The 22,041-nt window shown below is 31.9% G+C and overlaps 1 protein-coding gene across 3 annotated transcripts; it reads right to left on the bottom strand.

Moving 5' to 3' along the window:
* Positions 1 to 1,158: 1,158 nt before the first annotated feature.
* On the bottom strand, positions 1,159 to 21,430 carry LOC122041921. 3 transcript variants are annotated; one of them, XM_042601804.1, is made up of 6 exons: positions 20,991 to 21,430; positions 13,735 to 13,895; positions 13,142 to 13,169; positions 9,439 to 9,532; positions 1,813 to 1,935; positions 1,159 to 1,374 (listed from the first exon to the last, which is right to left on the bottom strand). In XM_042601804.1, the coding sequence occupies exons 1-5, from the start codon at positions 21,300 to 21,302 to the stop codon at positions 1,826 to 1,828; spliced, it is 705 nt and encodes a 234-aa protein (XP_042457738.1). In that variant the 5' UTR covers positions 21,303 to 21,430; the 3' UTR covers positions 1,159 to 1,374; positions 1,813 to 1,825. The 3 variants fall into 3 exon arrangements, 2 of the variants coding, with proteins under 2 accessions (XP_042457738.1, XP_042457737.1); XR_006129123.1 differs by lacking the exon at positions 1,159 to 1,374 and adding an exon at positions 2,627 to 2,766 and having other exon boundaries at positions 1,459 to 1,935; positions 20,991 to 21,429; XM_042601803.1 differs by lacking the exon at positions 1,159 to 1,374 and having other exon boundaries at positions 1,459 to 1,935.
* Between the last annotated feature and the right edge of the window lie 611 nt (positions 21,431 to 22,041).

The raw sequence follows: 22,041 nt of genomic DNA on the forward strand, positions 1-22,041 counted from the left end.
AACATCCAATGGCTAATTTTTAAAAAGCTCTAGCTGTGAAAATCCATTTCAATCTATTGAATCCTCATGATAGAGAGTCAACAACCAAATGTCCAATTGATTAATGTTAGGATAGATGGAAGATACACTAAATGATCAGGGTAAATAACGCTTGACTTGAAAAATTACGCTTGACATGAAATTCAAATGTTAACAAAAAGAGTACGTGGTTTCGAATCCACAATTCTTACTCCAACCTATAAACTCTTAAGATAAGTAACCCATTAAAAAACTCACTAAGTTTTTCCTTATAAGTGGTTGAAAAACCTCGAACAAAATTATTTTATAATCAAAGTATGAGGAAAAAGACTTAACAATTGTAGACTTAAATGTATAAACCTTAAATCGTAAAATGACTATGTAAAAATAAAACAAGATTTAGTGATAAAGGCCTAAAAAATATGACTTTGTTATCTTAAAATTGTAGACTTTCTAGCTCTCCTTTTTACCTCTCTATTTAGATTTTTCAATATATGTTTGGGATTAAATTAACTGAATTGTTCTAATTAATGTTAGTCAACTAAATTCCTTCATTAATCGATTGAAACACAGATCACATAATCATTATCAGCGATTGTAATCTTTAGTTGACTCGTTAGCAATCCAATTAACTAGAAATCTTTCCACTCAACTTAACCTGACGATAAACAAACTAAGTCGAACATAAAATATGAATTAAATTGTTAAAATAATTATTTAAACTTAACTTGATTTTTTTTATATATATATATTTAACTTAATTTAAACTTAAACATTGTTAATTTAGATATTATCAAATTCTTAATTCAAACTTATTTAATTATTTAAAACTTTTATATTTTAAAGTTATTAAACTTAATAATATAAATTTACTTGTTCAATTTTAAAAATTTCTTTACTTATTTAATAAATTAATAAAAAATTTGTTAATGAATATAATTCACAAACTTTAACAAACGAAACACATGGATTCAAACTTATTAATTTAGTTAAATGAATTGTTTAAACTTATTTATTTAATTGATCTTATATATATTGAACAGACAAAAAATTTTTTATCAAATCAAACACTAAACTAGTTCACGAAGATTCAATTCATTTACAACCTTATTTACTACAATAAAACAATGCCTTTATTTATCAGACTCCACACTTAAATAAAAATTTACTTTAACCCCAAATTATAAATCTCTCGACTCTTATAATGCGCTTAATTTCCCTTTGCCCACAATGTCATCTTTTATTAGGTCATAAGTCTCTGATGCATTAAATCCTCAACTCATTGCCTTTCCAAGTGTCATCCTCCACTTTCTTTTACCGATGCAGCTTGTCTTCTTCCAACTATTACAACTTCACCTTAAATACACCAAACAAGTCATGCCAAACGAGTTAAGCTCCCTCAGATAATAAAAAATCATTTTAATAGATTTTAATATCACATTCAAACAAGAAAATTATTTAATATTTTTCATAAACAAATTTTCAGTAAATAAACCAGCCTTGTACCCTCTTGAGGATTCAAAAGTGGAAAACATAATAACAAAAAAAACACCCACGTAGACTATTCTGTTCCACAGTTGGAATTGATATACTGACTGTTGGACAGGTTCGCATATACCTAGCCCAAATCCCAGACGCAACTACATTCTGTGATAAGCAGGGCAATTATTGAAGGGCAGCTTCGGTAAGTAAATTGTAAACGTTTTTCTATCAGAACTGGAATGACGAAGCAACAACGATTACCACAATGCCATCGACAACTTGCAACTTGAAAAAAAAATGAACAAGGCCAACCATCGAAATTGCATCACTTGTAGCCTCTGAAGGTCTGGGGGAAGAACTTGGCTCCAGAACGATAAGGCCTTGAATTTGGATTTTGAGGATAGGGAGTGTTCGTCGTATTCATAGGAGCAAATGCTGTATGCGTCAAGAAGGGCGTCAAAGTCATAATACAATATGGAATCCAGAAACATGGAGAATTCAAATGTATAAATAATTATAAATTGAAGAATGAAATGAAGCAGATAGTAGTTGGAATGTAGGAGGAATCTGTTGTAAATATGTTTTACTCGTTAAACTAGTTCAACTATTCTGATTCAAAACTAAATGCAAAATCCAAAACAAACTTCTCTATAACTAACAAATATCTTTATTAATCACAATGCAGATTGTCAAACATTTGTTTTAAAGGGAATAGTTAGTACGGCAACAAAACAAAATCCACATCTTGAGAATCCTCCCAACCGCCTTTCATACAACTTTCAACTTACAGATTCCAAGACTTAAATTGAAATTATAATAACCTCTAGAATAGCTAATATAATAATACTCACATGCATGTGTTATTTCATCTTCTATCAAGTTTTAAAATATCGATCCATATGGAGTTAGTATAGAGTAGGAATTGAATGGTTTTATTGAGTGTCAAAGAATGCCAAGATGATTTCGGATAAATTTTAAAGAACATGTCCTAATTCAATTTAACTATAAAAGGTTTAATAATTGACTACAAAGTATATAGTATTATTTTTACAAATATTATGAATTAACTAATACTGATTAACTATGTTTCAGTTCAATTAATTATAAAGCATAAACTTATAATTACCTTTAAAAAAAAATTTAGTTGGCACTAGGTATTCCACTTACACCAACTAATCTTGTGGATGACCGGCTTCAAGGAAGTTTCCCATCCACCATCAGAATAAATCAGAAAGCGCTTGCAGCGGGTGGCTCATCAACAGCGTTCTAAGTTAACCGTTCATTAAGAGAAATTCATCAGTTAATTCGTTAAAGTTGGGACTCGATTCATAGATGCATGAAAAACTGAGAAAACACTATGTCGCTGCACCATTGCCCCCACGCCATTGAATACTTGTTATGACTCAATAATGCTTGTATTTAATTTTATACCTATATTATTAATCAAAATCTGTTAATCAAATTAATATTTGTACTGAATAGTTCTTAATTAACTTATGTTAAATTTAACTAAGTGCTTGAATGTTAATAAATTATATTAAAATCATGAGTTATTAAATAAAGGTATAACTTATACAATTAATTGTAGATTTAAAGTTGTCTTACTAATTCAAAATTAAACCATACAGATAATAATAAATTAAAAATAAGCAATATCTCAATAATGATCTAAACAGTAATAACATAATAATATAATTTATTAAATTTATTAGGTTATGTAAATTACTAAATTTAGGTATTATATGCCACTTGCGTATTATAGCAGATATTACTTAATGAATGATAAAATAAACATATAATATGATATGTTTTCTTTTATAATCCGAACAATATACTAATATTATATAGATTTCCTATCCCAAGCATGTTGTGATGAATTCAAATAAGTTCTAAACCTAAAAACATCATCCACTGAGCTTGTTTCCTTCCAAATTTAAGTTTATAGAAATTAAAAATATTTGAACTAAAATTTAAGGAAAATAATTATAAAATATCATATGTATTTTGACTATTGATTATACTTTGCTAATAACAAAACAAGTGTTGGCGTACTTTATTGGCACGATCAACACATATAACACAGAATTAGTGTCATTCAGTAACAATTTTTGGTGACTTATTAACACAGTTCGTTTTTTACCACGTCACCTTAAATGACACGAGATTTCAAACAATGGCATCACTATACAAGAAGCTCACGTCTATATAAAATGATATGTTTCAACATTGCAATCGAAACATATTGACACTTTAAAACATGAGATACACAACTTCTTAATTGAATAGCATTTTTTCCTCTTCAACTTAATAACATCAATCCTTTTCCTCTCAATGCCTACCGCCCAGGCCACTAAAAGATAAATACAACTCTTTCTGCCTCAACCTTTTTTGCACTAATACCACTAGGATACTATCAGCAGAGTAGTTCAACACTAATTTATAGTAAATTCACTTAAGTATCATACCCCTTCCTTATGCTTCTCTTTCACCCACTAACACCCTAATCACCCTGTCCATCTCAAACACTTGCATTTAAGATGGACACAAGTAGCTAAACTTGCATTTAAAAATTGGCACAAGTGGCAACAAAGGTTATATTTGCTGGAACAAAGCAAATCATTCCATTATTCAATTTAAACAAAAAGAAATTGAACTAAATCAAAAATATGATTTCATTTCTTTGCCAAAATTAGCTTTCAGATTGACCGAAGTTCAAAATCTTTTTGTTTTGGATATATGACTCTTTGTAAACCAAATCAACAAAAAAATAATCAAATTTTATGTTTTTGAAGAACAAAATACACATTAGTTATCAAGATTTATTCTGAATAACTAAATTTTTGTGAATTTATTTACAATGTGATAATTTAATTTGACATGTCATTTTATAAACAAAGGATGACCCATAAAGTTAAAAGTTAATAATAAAACTGGAAAATTATAATGCCTAGATACAAATTTAGATCAGCACAAACCAAACTGAACCAAATGAAAATTTTGGTTTGGGTTCAATTTGGTTCACATACTTGGTTCAACTCAGTTTTAAAATTTTTGATTTGATTAAATGTTGTTTGACTCAATTTGAATTGAACCAAATAAATATCCCTATAAAATACTTATAGTGATACAAATAAGAACATAAAAGATAAGGTACAACTTAAAATTGATCCATTAGTAAAGATCTATGGTGTTACTACCTTCTTGATTAAGATTGTCAAATTGCATCTAAAACCACTTTGGTGAATTTTCAATAGTGAATCATAAGGCTTGTTAAAAAATTCAAGATGTTCATAATAACAAAGTGTTTATCTTATATTGATGGTAAAAATAGAAATTATTATATATCTAATTCCATTAGAAATTGAAATGAAATAAACAATAACATATTCCATTGTCAAATACTTTTTACAATAGCAAAATAATTGTCAACTCTACCTCTATCCACCCTTATTGTTACTTTGAAGTCTTAATAGCGTCATCACAACGAAAGAGAGTAATATGCAAACAATGAGTATGTCATGTGAAAATAAGCTTGGTATGCTCTTCTTTATACCGTGCTTTATTCTTGAATTGCAAATTTTAATCACTTTATTTCAAAGATTTTGAAATAAGCCCTACGAACTCGATGCAAATAAACAAATATAAATAATATAACAACAACAACAACCAAATCTTATCCTACTATGTATGGTCGTCTATATGGATCCTTTTACGTCATTGAACTCTATCCACTACTATAACATCATCTATACTTAAATAAATGTTACCTTATTTTATTGTTACTAACTAAGTCTTTTTTAGTCTTCCTCGTTTGATGTGCGTGTTTGTCATAATTTCACATTGCCTAACTAGGGCATTTATTGACCGTCTAAGTACATGCTCGTACCATCTTAAACGTGTCTATCAGAGTTTTCTTCAATAGATGTAACTCCGACTTTCTCTTTAATACTCTCATTTTTTATTCTGTCTATCATCGTATGTCCACACATCCACCTTAACATTCTCATCTCTACAACTCTCATCTTCTGCTTATGTGCTCAAGTCATAGCTCACATTCAACTCCATATAACAGAGCAGGTCTACTACGGTTTTAGAGGAACTTTACAATCACATAAAACACCTAACGCTCTCCTCCATTTCAACCATCCTTCTTGTATTCTATATAAGTCATCTCTCACAATCTCTTTATCGTTTTGTTAAAATGATCCTAAATATTTAAATCTCTCAATTCATAACACGTAATCTCCTATCTTAACAATTGTCTCATTACGTCTAATATTGCTAAATTTAAATTTAATATATTCTGTCTTTATTCTACTAAACCTAAAACATTTCCCTTCTAGTGTTTCATGTCAAAATTCCAGTTTAACATTTACTTATTCACGTGTTTCATCTACCAAAATAATATCATTTGCAAACAACATGCATCACTGTCCTATGTCTTAAATGTATGCGGTAAGTTCGTCCATAATTAGTATAAAAAGATATAGACTTAGAATTAATCCTTGATATAACCCTATCTTTATTAGAAATGCTTCAGTTACTCTGCCTAAAGTCTTCCCTCTGATCGTTACATCCTCATGCATATCCTTAATTAGTTTAATATATGTTACGTTAACACCTCTCTTTTCTAGAATTCTCTATTTAATTTCTCTTGGACTCTATCATAAGTTTTTTCTAAGTCAATGAATGTCATGCGTAGATCTTGTTTTTGCTCCCGATATTTTTCAATTAGTTGTCTAAGTATTTTTTTCATTTTCAATATCATATTAAATAATTTTATAAGTTATTCAATACCTTGTTTCCCTAAGCATTTTCATACCTCTATCGGAATATTATCTAGTCGACAATTAATTGCATTGTCCATCCATCAAACTACATAGTTAGACCTAACTATAAGGGAAGAATCATTAGCCAACACCTGTTTTTCTCAAAGAAAATGTGTAAGTAACACATTGCATGCCGATAAAACTCAAGCACTCCTAATCCACATAGTAAAAAAAAACATATTCATGGTCAACTTATCGTTCTCAACACTTTAACCTCCCATAAGGACGTCATCATCCATGGTTTAAATTTCGTACCAAGTGAAACGGACGAAATTTATCATTCTACCCATCGCTCGGCACTAGCCACGGGATCGTAGAGCCTCCGCGATCATGCGGCGGATCTTGTGGCACCTCTGCGACCCCGTGGCAACCTCCACAAGGGTCGCGACGAGGACGCGAGACGTCCCGTGGGCTTAATAACCAATAACCAAGTTTTATCCCACTAGATAAAGTCGGTTTAATAATTTCAATCAACTCTTAATTATAAATAGAGATAATCTAAAAAGGCTTAATCAAACACTAATAAATCTATCCAATTAAATTTATACACACACACACACACAAAGGGCAACCCTATGCATAAATCTCTTGCCAATGCGAGATTACGGGGAACGGTCTATTGTATGTAACCTTACCCAACTTTATACGAGATTATTTCCAAACTCGTGACCTCTAGGTCACACAACTTTACCATTGCAATCTACTAGACGGCTAGCAAAACAAACGGCTCAAAAATATATAATAAATTATTTATTTATTTATTTACCATATAAGGCCCCAATCTCGTATCTTTTATTAAAAAAATTTATTATTTTTTTATATTTAGGTTAAATTTTATTTTAAATTAATATGTTTTATATTTAAAAAATACTAAAACTATATCAACACAGCACGATATTAGTATCAAAATCTTATTGTTCCAATAATAAACTGAAACTCCGATATAAGTCGAGATTTTAAACCATGTCATCATAATGTATGATTCCCATGTGTATTAACAAAATTGACAATGTTATTCATCTCATCACCTAACATTTTTAAATTTTGCTTGATTTCATCAATTTCTTTATAACTTTAGCAATTTAAGATTGATTTTTCAACACTTAAGAACCAAGAAATCAACAAAAATCAAATCAGCCAAAGCCAATCCAACTCGGCTGATTTGTGAAGGAATCAATTAAGTTTGCCAACAATGAATTGTGCAAATGTAAAAGTCAAAATGCCCATCCTTATGTCTTAATCAAGATTCATGTATATTCTCATGTAAGATGAGAAGTAAACTAAGAGAATTTTAAAATGGAGATCTAAGATAATAACAACCCCAATCAATTGATTATACCTCCAATTTTCTTGACTTCCTCAAGGCTATAAGAAGTCAAGGAGACCAAAAGTTAGAATATAAACATAAATCCTAGTAACTCCATTTATTCATAGATAAACATGATAGAACAAAAAATAAGATGCACAAAAGACCGACCTTTAGAAAGAAAGAACACAATAACAACAATCAAGTCCTATCCTACTACTAGGTGAAGTCGCCTATGTGGATCATTTTACGTCATTAAACTCTATCTCCTACTATATCATTGATCCCGTCCAGAAGCCCCCAAAATACCCCTCCTCTCTCTTTATCGTATTAATCATCATCTATACTTAAATAAATTTTATCTTATTTTATTATTGCTAACCAAGTCTTTTTTGGTCTTCCTCTTCCTCGTTTAATATGTGTTTATCATAATTTCACTTCGTCTAACTGAAGCATTTATTGATTGTCTAAGTACATGTTTGTATCATCTTAAACGTGTCTCTCAGAATTTTCCTTCAATAGATGCAACTCCGACATTCTCTCTAATGCTCTCATTTCTTATTCTTTCCATCCTCATATGCCCACACATCCACCTTAACATCCTTATCTTTGCAACTCTCATCTTCTGCTCATGTGTTCAAGTCATAGCCCAACATTCAACTTCATATAACATAACAGGTCTAACTGCAGTTTTATAAGTTTTAGAGGTACTTTACGATCACATAAAACACTCAACGCTCTCCTCCATTTCAACCATCCTGCTTGTATTCTATATAAGACATCTCTCTCAATCCCTCCATCGTTTTGTAAAAATGATCCTAAATATTTAAACCTCTCCTATCTTAACAATTGTCTCATTGAGCCTAATATTGTTAAACTTAAATTTCATATATTATGTCTTTATTCTACTAAACTTAAAACCTTTCTTTTATAGTATTTCCCGACAAGATTTTAATTTAACATTTACTCATTCATGTATTTCATCTATCAAAACAATATTATATGCAAACAACATGCACCATGATACTATGTCTTGAACGTGTGTAGTGAGTTCGTCCATAATTGGAAATGCTTAGAGTTGATCTTGATGTAACTCTATCTTTATTGGAAATACTTCAGTTACTCCGCATGAAGTCTTTACTCTAGTTGTTATATCCTCGTACATATCCTTAATTAGTTCAATATATGTTACGCTAACATCTCTCTTTTCTAGAATTCTCCATATAATTTCTCTTAGGACTCTAGCATAAGCTTTTTCTAAGTCAATGAATATCATGTGTAGATCTTGTTTTGCTCCCGATATTTTTCAATTAGTTGTCTAAGAAGATCTATAGCTTCTATTGTCGACCTTCCAGGTATAAACCCAAATTGATTTTCGGTGGTCTCCTTCCTTAATCTTTTTTCTATTAATTTTTCCTAAAGTTTCATGGTATGACTCATTAGTTTAATACCCCTATAGTTTGCATAATTTTGTACGTCTCTCTAATTCTTATATAAGGGAACTAGAGTACTTATCCTCCATTGATTAGACATTTTTTATCGTTTTCAATATCATGTTAAATAATTTTATAAGTCATTTAATACCTTGTTTCCCTAGGCACTTTCATACCTCTATTGGAATATCATCTAGTCCAATGGCTTTGTCATTGTGCATCCCATTTAAAGTTTATTTTATTTCTAAAGTTTGAATTCTACGATAAAAATTTTAATTTTTATACTCATTTGACCTACTTAAATTACTTAAGTTAAGTTGGTCGCCTAAATTGATTTTTAAAAAGAAAGAAACAAAGAAAAATTGCAAACCTCTGTCCGTGATTCTTCTTTCTCTCTCATATTCAAATCTATCTCGTACTTGACGAATCCTTTGTGATATTTCAATACCACTATGACCTTCTTCCTGCAGAATAACTTTGTTTAGCCACAATATAATGGAAAATCACTATCCTAGGATGCAAAGAACAACTAGATCTAATCAATCAGATTTCCAATTCAAAGATAACCGCTCGTTGAATCCATCACATACTAATAATTAAGGAAAGTCGTAAAGGGATGTGGATATGTTTTTATCTATAATAGCATCAATGAACATACTTCAAGGTTTTCAATATCTAAAATATGCTCAGTGGATCTGCTAAAAAAAAATGAAATATGAAGCATTAAAATCAGAGAAAATATTTTTACGAAGAAACATAGAGCAATTCATGTTAAACAGTGGTACAAAGAATTGGCAATCTTGTCTAAACTACAAAAGGATGTATAGCCATTGTTTGCACAAAATACTTCGACCAATAATAAGACAGCACACTATTTTCTTAAATAAAATGTTTGTTCACTGGCCCTCGGGTCAATCTCAGATTACATTTCCATATTGATTGATATATTACTAAAAGACACCTAATAGTGCTAGAAGTATTATCTATGTATAATTATGAGATAACCTCAGGAACATTTTATTAATGACAAATGATATTCCATAGCTCCAAAGCAACAAACTGAAAGCTGACATCAATAAGGATAGTGATTCACAATATTAAAATAGATCATATAGGAAGGCATCTTACAGGGGCATGTGAAATGAAAAATGTTTCAGATGGAGAAATCAAGAATGGTTAGTGGCAATGGATATATGAAAAATCAATGTCAGGGTCCACACCCCCAAAACATATGTAAATGTGGTCATGAATTTGCTCATTTTTTATGGTTTAAGATTCATGTAAGACGACTCAAATGTTATGATTAGCCTGCTACGATGACTTTACAAGAGAACCTTGATCATTTTCTCAGGTTCTATATAATTTCTCCTCTTGGAATATTAGGAAATAGCTCTCCTCCAAAGCCTGATTAAAATAGAATTGACCCATGTATCTGTAAATATAATCTTTGATAAATATGGTCCAGTTTTGAGATAAAACACATCTATATGAGGGATTGCAGAGGTCTAGTGACGAAAAAGAGGATGGGGATCATGTTAGAGAGAGGAAAAGCTTAACTCTCTTACCAAGTTAGAGAGATAGGGTTAGTATTATCTTATCCCTCCTTGGGATAGAATACATATATAAAGTCTTTAGGCTTAATCAAGGTTTCGAATCTTGATCAAACCGTGCATGAGTTTCGTTATTTGACTGGAATGGTACAATTTTGCTACCTTGTTGAGTTGTGCCGGTATGGTTTCAAACTTAATTCCATCTAAATATAAATTTCTACCAATTAAAAGTTATTAGTATTAGCATTTACAATGAAATAGGTTACAAATTATTATAAACATGCATTATAGAAATTAATAAGGCAATATTTATTTTAATTTTATGAAGGTTCAAAATTTTGAATTGTGTCAGAGTTTCAGTTCTTATCCGAAATGGAACAGTTTGAGCACTGTATCAAATCACTGACACATGATGTTGATGGTGAATTAGAGATGGAGGGAAGAAAAACAAAAGTAAAACAGAAAGAATAAAAGTAAGTTACATACCTAAGAGCGAAATTAAAGTATCATTTCATCAAAAAATTTGTCCCAAGTACATTACTGACACAAGATGCAAATTTTCATTACTTCAATTCTTCTTAATGTGCTATATCATACAAAGGCATGTGAATTGTCAACACAACACAAATCTCATTAATACACAGATGGAGAGATTCCATGTGTTGATCAATATCAAGTTTCAATTATTTACCTAAATGGCAAGTTTTGACGATATTACCTAGCACAGTAAACCATAAGCCTAACTAATTAATCGAAGAAATAAGTAGTATGTCTTGTTGGCACAATCGTGCCCCAAGTGCTTGTGTAACAACTTTGGCAGCTTGTACATGAATGACTTGACACGCCCGACTTGACCTGATGGCTTGAAGGTTTAGTACAAAGTGGTCTCAAAGTTTAGCTACGAAGGATCATATGGGCTAGCCGAGGGACTGAAAAAATCTTAGTAAGGTGTACTTTAGGATGAACAGCATATGCCATTAGTTATTCAAGAGCTTTGATGGCCTAGAACGAGGAGAGCATCGTAGGTGACCTAACAAAGGATGGCATGTGAATGTGTCTGAAGCACTAAGGACCTAACATTGATGCAAATTCTTGGGAAGCCTACAAAGGGGTAGACTACATAGGTGAGCTAGCAAATGATGACGTGTGAAGAAACTTAGAGGGATTGGTGAATCCAAAGACCTAAGGACTTGACAAGTGGTGGACTCTTGGGCAACATAAAGATGCAACAAAGGAAGATATGGAAGATTACGAAAGGTGAGAGATTATGAGTGACTTGTAATCTAGGTTCACGCTTTTGGGAAACATTGGGGATAATGTCAGTAACTAGATAAGGGCTACCTAGTTTGTCTTATGGAGAGTATGAGTTCCTAAATTGAGCTCAATATCCAGGCAGTGCATGAACTTACAAAGCATAAAATGAGAAAAATTTAGATTCTCCAGCAAATTGAGTTGACTAATGATAGTATAATCAACTAGAGTGTTGAGTCAGCTGTTGAGTTGATTGCAAGTTCTCTATTCAAGATAAGGTTATTTTCCGTTTAAATTAAGTCAATTAAAAAGTCCTTGAGTTGACTCAAAAGTATTCATTGGACGGATAAGTTCATTGTAATGACTAATTTAATCAACTATTGAGTCAACTAGCTTATATTTGAATAGACAAAGTCAATTTGAGTCAACTAAAGTTGATATCCATTAGCGGATAAGCACGTGATTTTTTCCAATTGAATCGACTACAATAAATTTGAGCCAACTGAAGGCTAGTTGATTGAGTCAATTGAAAAATAGTCATTGTTAGAGCAATAAGATTTTTGTGATTAGCAATTCATTCAACTGAAGGAAAGTTGAGTCAATTAGATTCAAACAAACAATTCTGTGGAGTTATCCAAAATTGGTTCCAAAGTTATAGAAGGAGGGGCAACGGGAATTTGATAATATCACCCACATTCTATGAATAGATTTTGTCTGTAAATAAAGATTTCTATAAGAGGTTTCTCTCCCTCTTAAAGGAGTAGATTTTTGCATGGAGTGACTCATCTAGTGAGTCAATAAGCCATGAAGTAGGGTTGGCAGTCTGAACCACATTAAATATGTTGTTAGCATTGTTTGTATTTATTTCCACTACATATTTTATATCTTTATGATTGCTACACATTTATTTGGGCTTGTGCATGTGCAAGAGATGTACAAAATTTGTATTTTCAACTTTTCCAGTCCAACAATCTTCAATAGGTCTAATCCACCTATTTTAGGTTTAGTGTTTTACAGGTTACTCAAAATCATAAAAGAGGTCATCAATGCATGATAAATTCTATGCCATAATTTTGATATGAAATTCAAGTATGAATATTCGGGGAATGTTCAAGCCAACATAAATTAATACATTTTCTATGTCAATTAGAAGTGGAATAGAATAATTAAGAAATAATGACAAGAACTAAGCACAATGCCAATGAGTGTGCATAAAACAAAAATATAACAAGGTGTATGAAGCAGTATACTTTCAAAAGTTAACCATACTACCTTTAGCTCAGCATATGATTGTCTTCTCCTGAAAAAAGTGAGAGCCTATGTTAATTGGAATAGTTGTTGGAATGCTTTTATTATTTATGTCTTAGGAAATTAGGGAGTAAACTATTTGGTAAAAGCCTCAACTGAAAATGCAATACAAAACATGATAACAATAAACGAGAAAAGAACAAAGAACATTGTTATCCACACTCTTCAAATAATTTCTGAGAATATAAACGCAAGCAGCAATCAATCATTAAAATGTATAACTACATGGCCTGGTACCAATATGGAAAATGGGAGACAACAGTCGGACACAGAATTGATAAAAGTGGACAGTGTAAACACTGCCTGTAAGTTCATGGCATAATATACGATCCTTGACTGTGATGAAAGCAAATGTGATTCTTGTGATTTGAAATAAATCTTAATATGATTATTGTAATTTGAAATAAAATCTTAACATATTCCTTTCATTTTCATTGATTAAACATTTCCAAATGACTAAAGGCTATAATAAACTTATGCAATTCTCAACTAAATTTCATGGATCTCATCATAGGTTTTATGTGACAAAATAAATTCCTTAATAGACATGGCTAGACCTGTATGGTGAAAAGTCCAAGTCATCATCCTCAGCAGATTCATAATTGGCATGATCTTGAGCAATCTTTTTTGAATATCCTTCATCCCAGTAAAGCCTTTCCCAATTCTCCCTAAGCTCTTGATATAACTCCATATATTTTTTACACCAAGGCTCATGCTCCTGTAAGTTTACAGAACTTTCAACCTTCATTATTATACCTTAGATGAGTATTCTCTGTTTGCTGATAGGATAGATACCAAACACTTAATTAGGCAAAAGTATACACCATTTTATTCAAATTCAAGCACTGGAAAGTTAGTATTAATGCAAGCAATGATTTATAATAACAACAATTACAAAGTTCATAATTTAGTGAAAGCTTATGACCACAAAATAGTTCGCAAGTGACTGACTTAAAAAAATTAAGATAACAACTGTCAAGAAAAATAATATGAATTTTGAAAATAAACATTATACACATTAAGATGTCGGCACACAAACTTGTACACGATAGTGTCATATTATAATAAGTGACATCTTTTTTAAAGCCTAGAAATTTCAAAATTTTGTTTTTGCATTGTTGAAATTAGGCAACATCAATTATTATGTTTTACAAGCTATATTGGAGCAAAAAAGGTGAAACTATCACCTTAGCAGCCCCTCCAGGACAGCCCAACACTCTCTGGAAGGGGATAAATCATGGGGAGCATTTGTCCTAGCGCAGCGACTCTTTGCATGAGGAGGTCAGGCATGCAACTAGATATTTTGCATCCGCTAGAGCAACCACTCATGCAGGTGCCAACAAGCTATGAAACATACGTAAATGGGATAAAAGATCCAATCAAATTACTTGTTCAATTCAAAATTAGTTTTTGATCTTCTCTAAAATAAATTATTTTCCATTAGTTTCTCTAGGATAAATAATTTCTTGTATACAAGGCATCATCTTGGATATCCCATACATTATCACACAAGGAATAGGGATCTCTTTGTATTAAGTAAAATAATAAAATAATAGTTTTTTCATTTGAAAGTCATCCAATCTTTTCCCTAATTTCTTATGATATAAGACGCAAAGTTCCTATCAACTTGGTATCAAAGGTTCATCACTACCATCAAGTACCCTTACATTATAAACCCTCCACCATCAGCATCGCCACCATTTCTCTAAGCTACAACATCTGCTATGGCATACTCTTTCTAACACTGCAAACACCCCACCATTACCCATCCCTAATACAATCATTATTATCATTCTACAACACTAGTGATATATCCATTGATAGGATTGTAGTTACCAACAAATCGAGCCTTAATCTCCCCAAAAAAGCGTCCTTATACTTTTACAATTACAATTTTATTCCAAAAAAAACATCCTTATAATTTCTTTATTTATTTATTTCTATTAAAAGAACAAGAAAATATTATTCTAAAAAATGCCCTTGGTCAATTCTAACATGATGGCAGCAAGATTTTATAAAGCAGCAAACAGAAGATACTACCGGACACAAGAAGAATTCCAAAGATTTTACTAAATGGATTTCGAGAGTTAGAACAATTTCTTCTCCTAGACAAAGGACTAGGTAGAGATAACTTCTTTGCACCTCAAAGGAGAAGCTCCGTGGTAATATCAATCATTTGAGTCATGTCATGCCATGCCATGTGATTTGTATGCATCATGGGAGAAATTTATAGATATCTTCTCACCCGTGTACCGTGTTATCCCTCCAATGTGAGAATGGAGATAAGTAATTATATAAAATTCAACAAATCACATCCGTAGAAGTAGAAGTAGAAGTAGAAGTAGAAGTAGAAGTAGAAGTAGAAGAGTACCATAATCAGTTTCTTCAACTCTTTAACTAAACTAGTGGTTGGTCAAAGAGAGAATTACTGAAGGACTTCATCTTGACATTTAAAAAGAGGTTAAGATATACCGTCTTTGCACCATAAAAGTTACATTATCCTTTGCACGACTACAAGAAGAAAAGAAATATAAAAAAAGATACAGAAATAAGAAAATTGTGAGTGATCAATTGCCCAAACTAATTCATGGTAATGCAATTTTTAAGTATAATAAAAAAATACTAACAGATGAGATAAAGGAACAACGTCGACAATATAACTATAAGGGTGATCCATATGGGGATTTAAGCTTTGATAGTGGTCAAAAGAATTCATCTATCACAATTATAGCAACACGTGTATTTAAAGTCGTTACATTAAAGTCTTTTCATGAGCTTCTATCATCTATAATAATCTCTACTTCCATCATTCAAGAAAAGCAAGGAACAACACCTTGTCTAAAATTCACAATGGGGTTACACATCCACTTTAATGAGTACATCAAATGTAATTTCTTCCAATATTCCAAAAGGTTCGGCGACAACCATGAATTGCTACATCCAAAAAAGAAGACTTAGTGCCTTGGAGCGATGCTACCAAACTCATTTCTACTCAAAGAAATCATACCGTAAGACATCTCAACGCATTAGTCACCACTCAATAAAGGTATGATGTGGAATGTTCTTTTGTCCTACCTTAACAATGACTCGATGCAAGATAAAGTGAAGGAAAAATTAATGCAAAAGATACTTCATAACTCCTCGGGAAGGCCCAATACAATATACCTCATCATCCAAAGAATTTTAGGCAAAACCATATGGGCTCAAGGAAGAATCATAGAAGGATACTTGTCTGTCATAACTTTATCAAAAGAAGGCCTCAATTGATCTACAATAAAAAATGATTATCCTTGAGAACATGATTGTTATGAAGGATAGCAGAATGATACAATCCCAAAAAAGATTCATCCAAATTAATCCTTCAATTGAAATTATTTCATAGGTCATGTAGTTGAATAAGTAAATTTCATGATTTCCTTTCATTAGTTATAAGACTTATTATTACAGAGAATTAGTACTTTTATTGTTGATAAAATATTTTTATATGTCTATAAATAAAGGCATTATGTAGCCCTTTGACATTAAGCAACCAAGTTAATAAATCAAAGGTCTTTGGCTATTAGAGGTAGATCCCTCGAAGTGATCATCCATTTTCCTTCATTTTTTTAAAAGTATTAATACGGTTCACAAATAAAAATATTCAAACAACACATTTGACATATTATCTTTTAGAATAAGATTAAACTTAATTTTCTCTTTTCTATTAGAATAGGTTATTAATTTTTCTCGTTTTATTGGAATAAGTCATTTGATTTGGTATTATTAATTTTCTTTTCTATTGGAATAAGTCATTAGAATTATTATTAATTTTGTACTGACAAGGCATTCTTACACCCTTTTGAGACAAATAATACGATTAATTAATCAAATCAATTGATTATTGGAGGTCGATTCCCTTGAAGTGATCATCCCATTCTCTTATTCTCATCCTTTTCTTCGACTCCTTACGAGATAGGATGCAGGATCCTACCAACTTGGTATAAGAGCGAGGTTCTTTACCATCGTCAATTCATTATATTCCTTGGAGTCATCAACAACATGAGCCTAAATCTCCCACTTACAATTTTATTTGAAAAGGCTTGCTTTGCATTTTTTTTATTATTTTTTTATTTCTATTATAATTTTTTTATTTCTATTTGAAAAAAATATTATTCAAAAAAATGCTTATTGGAAGATTTCGTATAGTACACATTGGAGGTCCTATGAGACAAAAGGTGAATTCCCTTATTGGAGAAGTAGAGATCCTATTGGATTTATTTCGGAAGCCGAAAGATTTTTTCTCCTACACGACACGCCAAATGATTCCCAGGTGGAGTTAGCATCTTTGAATTTGGAAGGGGAGGCTCTCCGATGGTATCAATTATTCAAGTTCTATCATGGATCTGCAACATGGGAGGAGTTTGTAGATGTTTTCTCACTTGTCTCACACCTCAAGAGTATGACAATGCATATGACAATGCGGATGAGGAGTTATCCAAAATTCAACATAACATAATATCATAGTCGTTTTCTCCAACTCTTTAACCAAATTCATCATTAGTCAAAGAGAAAATTGTTAAACACTTTTATTGAAGGACTTCATCCTTACAACCAACAAGAGGTTAAAATGTACTATCCTCGTACTGTAAAAGTTGCATTATCCTTTGCATGATTGCAAGAAGAGAAAATCAATGAGGAAACGCGAAGAAATAATAAGTGGCACCGAAGTCCTCAATGTACGCAAAAGAGAATATTAATGGTTGAACCAATAGAGGACTCAAAGGAAGAAGATGATCTCAATGGAGGTGGCATAAAAGAAAGTGCCAATGAAGTACAAGATGACACTATGGCAAAATCAAGTCATGCCTTAGAAGGGTTACAACCTCCACAACAAGATAGGTATAAAGGTGATTCATATGAAAATCTAAACTTTGATAGTGATAAAAAGAATTCAACTATCACCATCATTGCAACATATATAATTGAAGTCATTGCATCTCCAACAATCTCTACTTCCATCATTCAAGAGAACAAAGCAATAAATACCTCCCTATCATTAACAACATCAGATATGACATGGAACATTCTTTCATCATGACTCGATGAGGACTTGACACAATGCTAAGCAAAGGAAACGAAAATATTGGCATGCTCATAAACTTTCAACGAAGACCTAACACAATACACTTCATTATCAAAGGAATTTTTTGAATTTTAGAAAGAATCATAAAAGGTCATTTGTCTTCTTCAAAAGGAAATCTCAATTTGTGCACCATAAAAAGGCATTTTATGCAAATCATCGAAAGAAAAAGACGAAAAAGATCAACCTTGAAGACAAGGTTGTTTTGAAGGACACTAGAATGATATGAACCCCAAATAAAAATATTCAACCAACACCTTCGACATATTATCTTCTATAATAAGTCATTAGAATTAATTTTCTCTTTTCTATTAGAATAGATTATTAGTTTTTCTCTTTTTATTAGAATAAGTCATTTGATTTGGTATTATTAATTTTTCTTTTTATTAGAGCAAGTTGTTAGAAGTATTATTAATTTTGTATTGACAAGGCATTCTTACATGCCTATAATCTATATAAAGAGACATTATGTATGATAGAAACTTGTGTCCTATCTCGTAGGAAATTGGAGAAAGGGGATGGGATGATCACTTCGAGAGTATATACCTCCAATAATGATCACTTCAAGGGAATCAACCTCTAATAATCAAATTGCTTATCTCAAAAGATTACATAATGTATCTATATATAGGCATACAATAATGTCTTGTAAATATAAAAGTATTAATAAATATAATGACCTATTCAAATATTTTGAAAGGATAAATAATAATGAATCTAAGGAACTATTCTAAATTATAATATTTTGAAAGAGGAAACTAATAACAAATCTAATAGCCTATTCTAAAGGATAATATTTTCAAGGGGTTATTTGAATATGTCTATTTGAGGATCGTGTCATTCCACTATCCTTCAGATAAACCTTGTACTCAAGTTTGATCTTTTTCTACTTTTTGCTTTTGATAATTTGCATAAAATATTTTCTTATTGTGGACCACTTAAAACCTCCTTTTGATGAAGTTATGATAGACAAATAATCTTTTATGAATCTTTCTCGAGCCCAAAACTTTTCTTTGATGATGAGTTTTATTATGTTGGGTCTTCATTGAAGGTTTACGAGCATGTCAATACTTTATTTTCCTTTGCTTAGTATTACGTCAAGTCCTCATCAAGTTATGGCGAAAGAATATGTCATGCAATGTTTGATGTTGTTGATGATGACAATGTCTTATTTCTTTGTTCTCTTGAACAATGGAAGTAGAGATTGTTGAACTTGCAATGACTTGAATATGGGTGTCACAACGATGAATTCTTCTTATCACTATCAAAGTTTTAACTCCTCATGTAAACGGTCATTATAACTATCTTGTTGTTCGTTCTTTTGCTTTATCTCTTTCATTATTATTTGTTCCAATTGCAATTCAGACTTCATTGTATTATCATAAATTATTTCAGACAGTGGATTGCTCGCAACTTTGTTATTTCTCCTTTCTTTTTCAAAGATCTTCTCTTCTTCCAATTGTGTGAAATATAATGCAACTTTTACAGTGCAAGGGTAGTATGTCTTAACCTCTTTTGGATCTTAGGATGAAGTCTTTCAATAAAAGTGTTCAATAATTTTCAGTCTGACCAATCACGAGTTTGGTTAAAGAGTTAAAGAAAATGATTATGATATTCTGCTATTGTCGTGGTCAGTTGACTTTTGGATAACACATCATCTGCATTCTCATACTCTTGAGCGGTGAAATAGATGAAAAGATCATCTACAAACTCTTCCCATGATGCAGAACTAAGGCATGACTAAAATAATTGATACCATCAATGAGTCCCCCCTTCCAAATGTAGAGAAACTATCTCCACCTTGGAATTATCTGTTGTGTCGTGTAGAATAAAAAATCTTTCGGTGTTTGAAATCCATCTAGCAAGGTCTCTGCTTCTCCAACAAGGGAATTCATTTTCATAGGATCTCCAATTTGTCATAATATGAAATCTTCCTACCATTGTGTTAAAATTGACCAAGCATTTGTTGCTGTTTTGAATATTTTTTTGTTCTTCTAATAGGAATAAACAAACAAAAAAATATAATAGAAATAACCAAATAAGAAAAAAAAATACAAAGAAAACTTTTTCAAATAAAATTGTAACTGGGAGACTTAGGCTCAACTCCAAGGAATATAATAAATTGGCGATGATAAAGAACCCATACCAAGTTCATAGGAACTCATGTCCTATCTCATAGGGAATTAGAGAAAGAGGATGGGATGATCACTTCGAAGGACCGACCTCCAATAATGATCACTTCTAGGGGATCAATCTTTAATAATCAAAGTAATTTGATTATTTAATTGAATCACTTTATTGCTTATATCAAAAGATTACATAATATCTCCATATATATGCATACAATTTTGCCTTGTCAATATAAAAACTATTAATAAATAATATAACATACTCTAATATTTTAACAGGGTAAGTAATAATGACCTATTCTAAATTACAATATTTTGAAAGAGGAAATTAATAACAGAGCTAATAGCCATTTCTAAAGGATAATATTTTTTTGGGTTATTTGAAAATGTCTATTTGAGATCGTATCGTTTTGAGATAATTAATACAATTAATTAATCATATCAGTTTGATCATTGGAGGTTCGACCCCCTTGAAGTGATCATCCCATCCTCTTATTCTCACATCCTTTTCTCCAGATAGGATGCGGATTCCTACCAATTATTTTCTCGGAAGGAAAAATGTTACCGTGTCTTTGAGAACGAGGCGGGTGCTGCGCATGAACTGCTCGCGCATCTGCTTGCGGCGTTTGTTGGGGAGGTTGTCTCTGGGGATGACAAATCGCTCCCTGCGGGGAACGTGCTCGCCGACCTCATGCATCTCACCGTCCACCGTCCACCACTCCGATTTGCCCTCCGTTTTCTTGTTTGGCAGCGAGGGGCCGCGAGAAGAGGAGCCGCGAGGAGAAAGGCGGCCGTGAGCCCACCGCATCTGCTGATGTCGGAGAAGGTAGGGGACCGCCGCGAGGAGCGACTGCTGCCGGATGATGCGTCGTGACATGGAGAAGAAGCGGCAGGAGCAGATCGGAGATGCGAGAAAAAAACCCTACGCCTTGTTAACTGTTGGGTCGAATAGTTATTCTGCCTCCAGTTCTCGACTCCCCTACGCCCTGTTAACGACCGTTGATAGGAGAGGAGAGGGAAATCTGATTAGTCCCTGTTTTAAGGATCGGGAACGATCCAAGTGACACCGAGTTCAAATTTGTTTGATAAATATAATTTGATTTTCAATAGAGATAAATACTATTTAAATGATCTCATATCCCATCTAGAAAGATTATTTGACTAATACGGAATAAATTTTCATAATTTACTCCCTTCAAAATATATGGAGTTACTCTAAAGGTATCATTAAGATAACAATTTTATCTTTTACCACTTTTGAAATAATTATTAAACGTTGATTTAATTTTTTTTATGTTTTACTTTGATTAAGCTTAGGCTTAGTTGGTTTCTTCATTTCAACCTTAACTTTCTATCCTTTATTCGAATTTCGATGATAATTTCTCCTCCCCACCTTCGGCCATCCTAGACTATGGTATACCTCAATCAAGTCTAAATTCAATGATGATGAGATTAACTAAATGGAATTCACCTATCACTTAGCCGACGGATATCAAATCATTATTCCCTCTGCTTATGACCGCCCTCACCTGTCTCCAAATGGCTTCATGCCCTTTTTTAAAGATCAATTTTATGTCGATATTCGCTTTCTCGTCCATCCTTTTTTTTTTTTGAAG

This window comes from Zingiber officinale, chromosome 2A (assembly GCF_018446385.1).
Source record: "Zingiber officinale cultivar Zhangliang chromosome 2A, Zo_v1.1, whole genome shotgun sequence".
Lineage (NCBI taxonomy): Eukaryota > Viridiplantae > Streptophyta > Magnoliopsida > Zingiberales > Zingiberaceae > Zingiber > Zingiber officinale.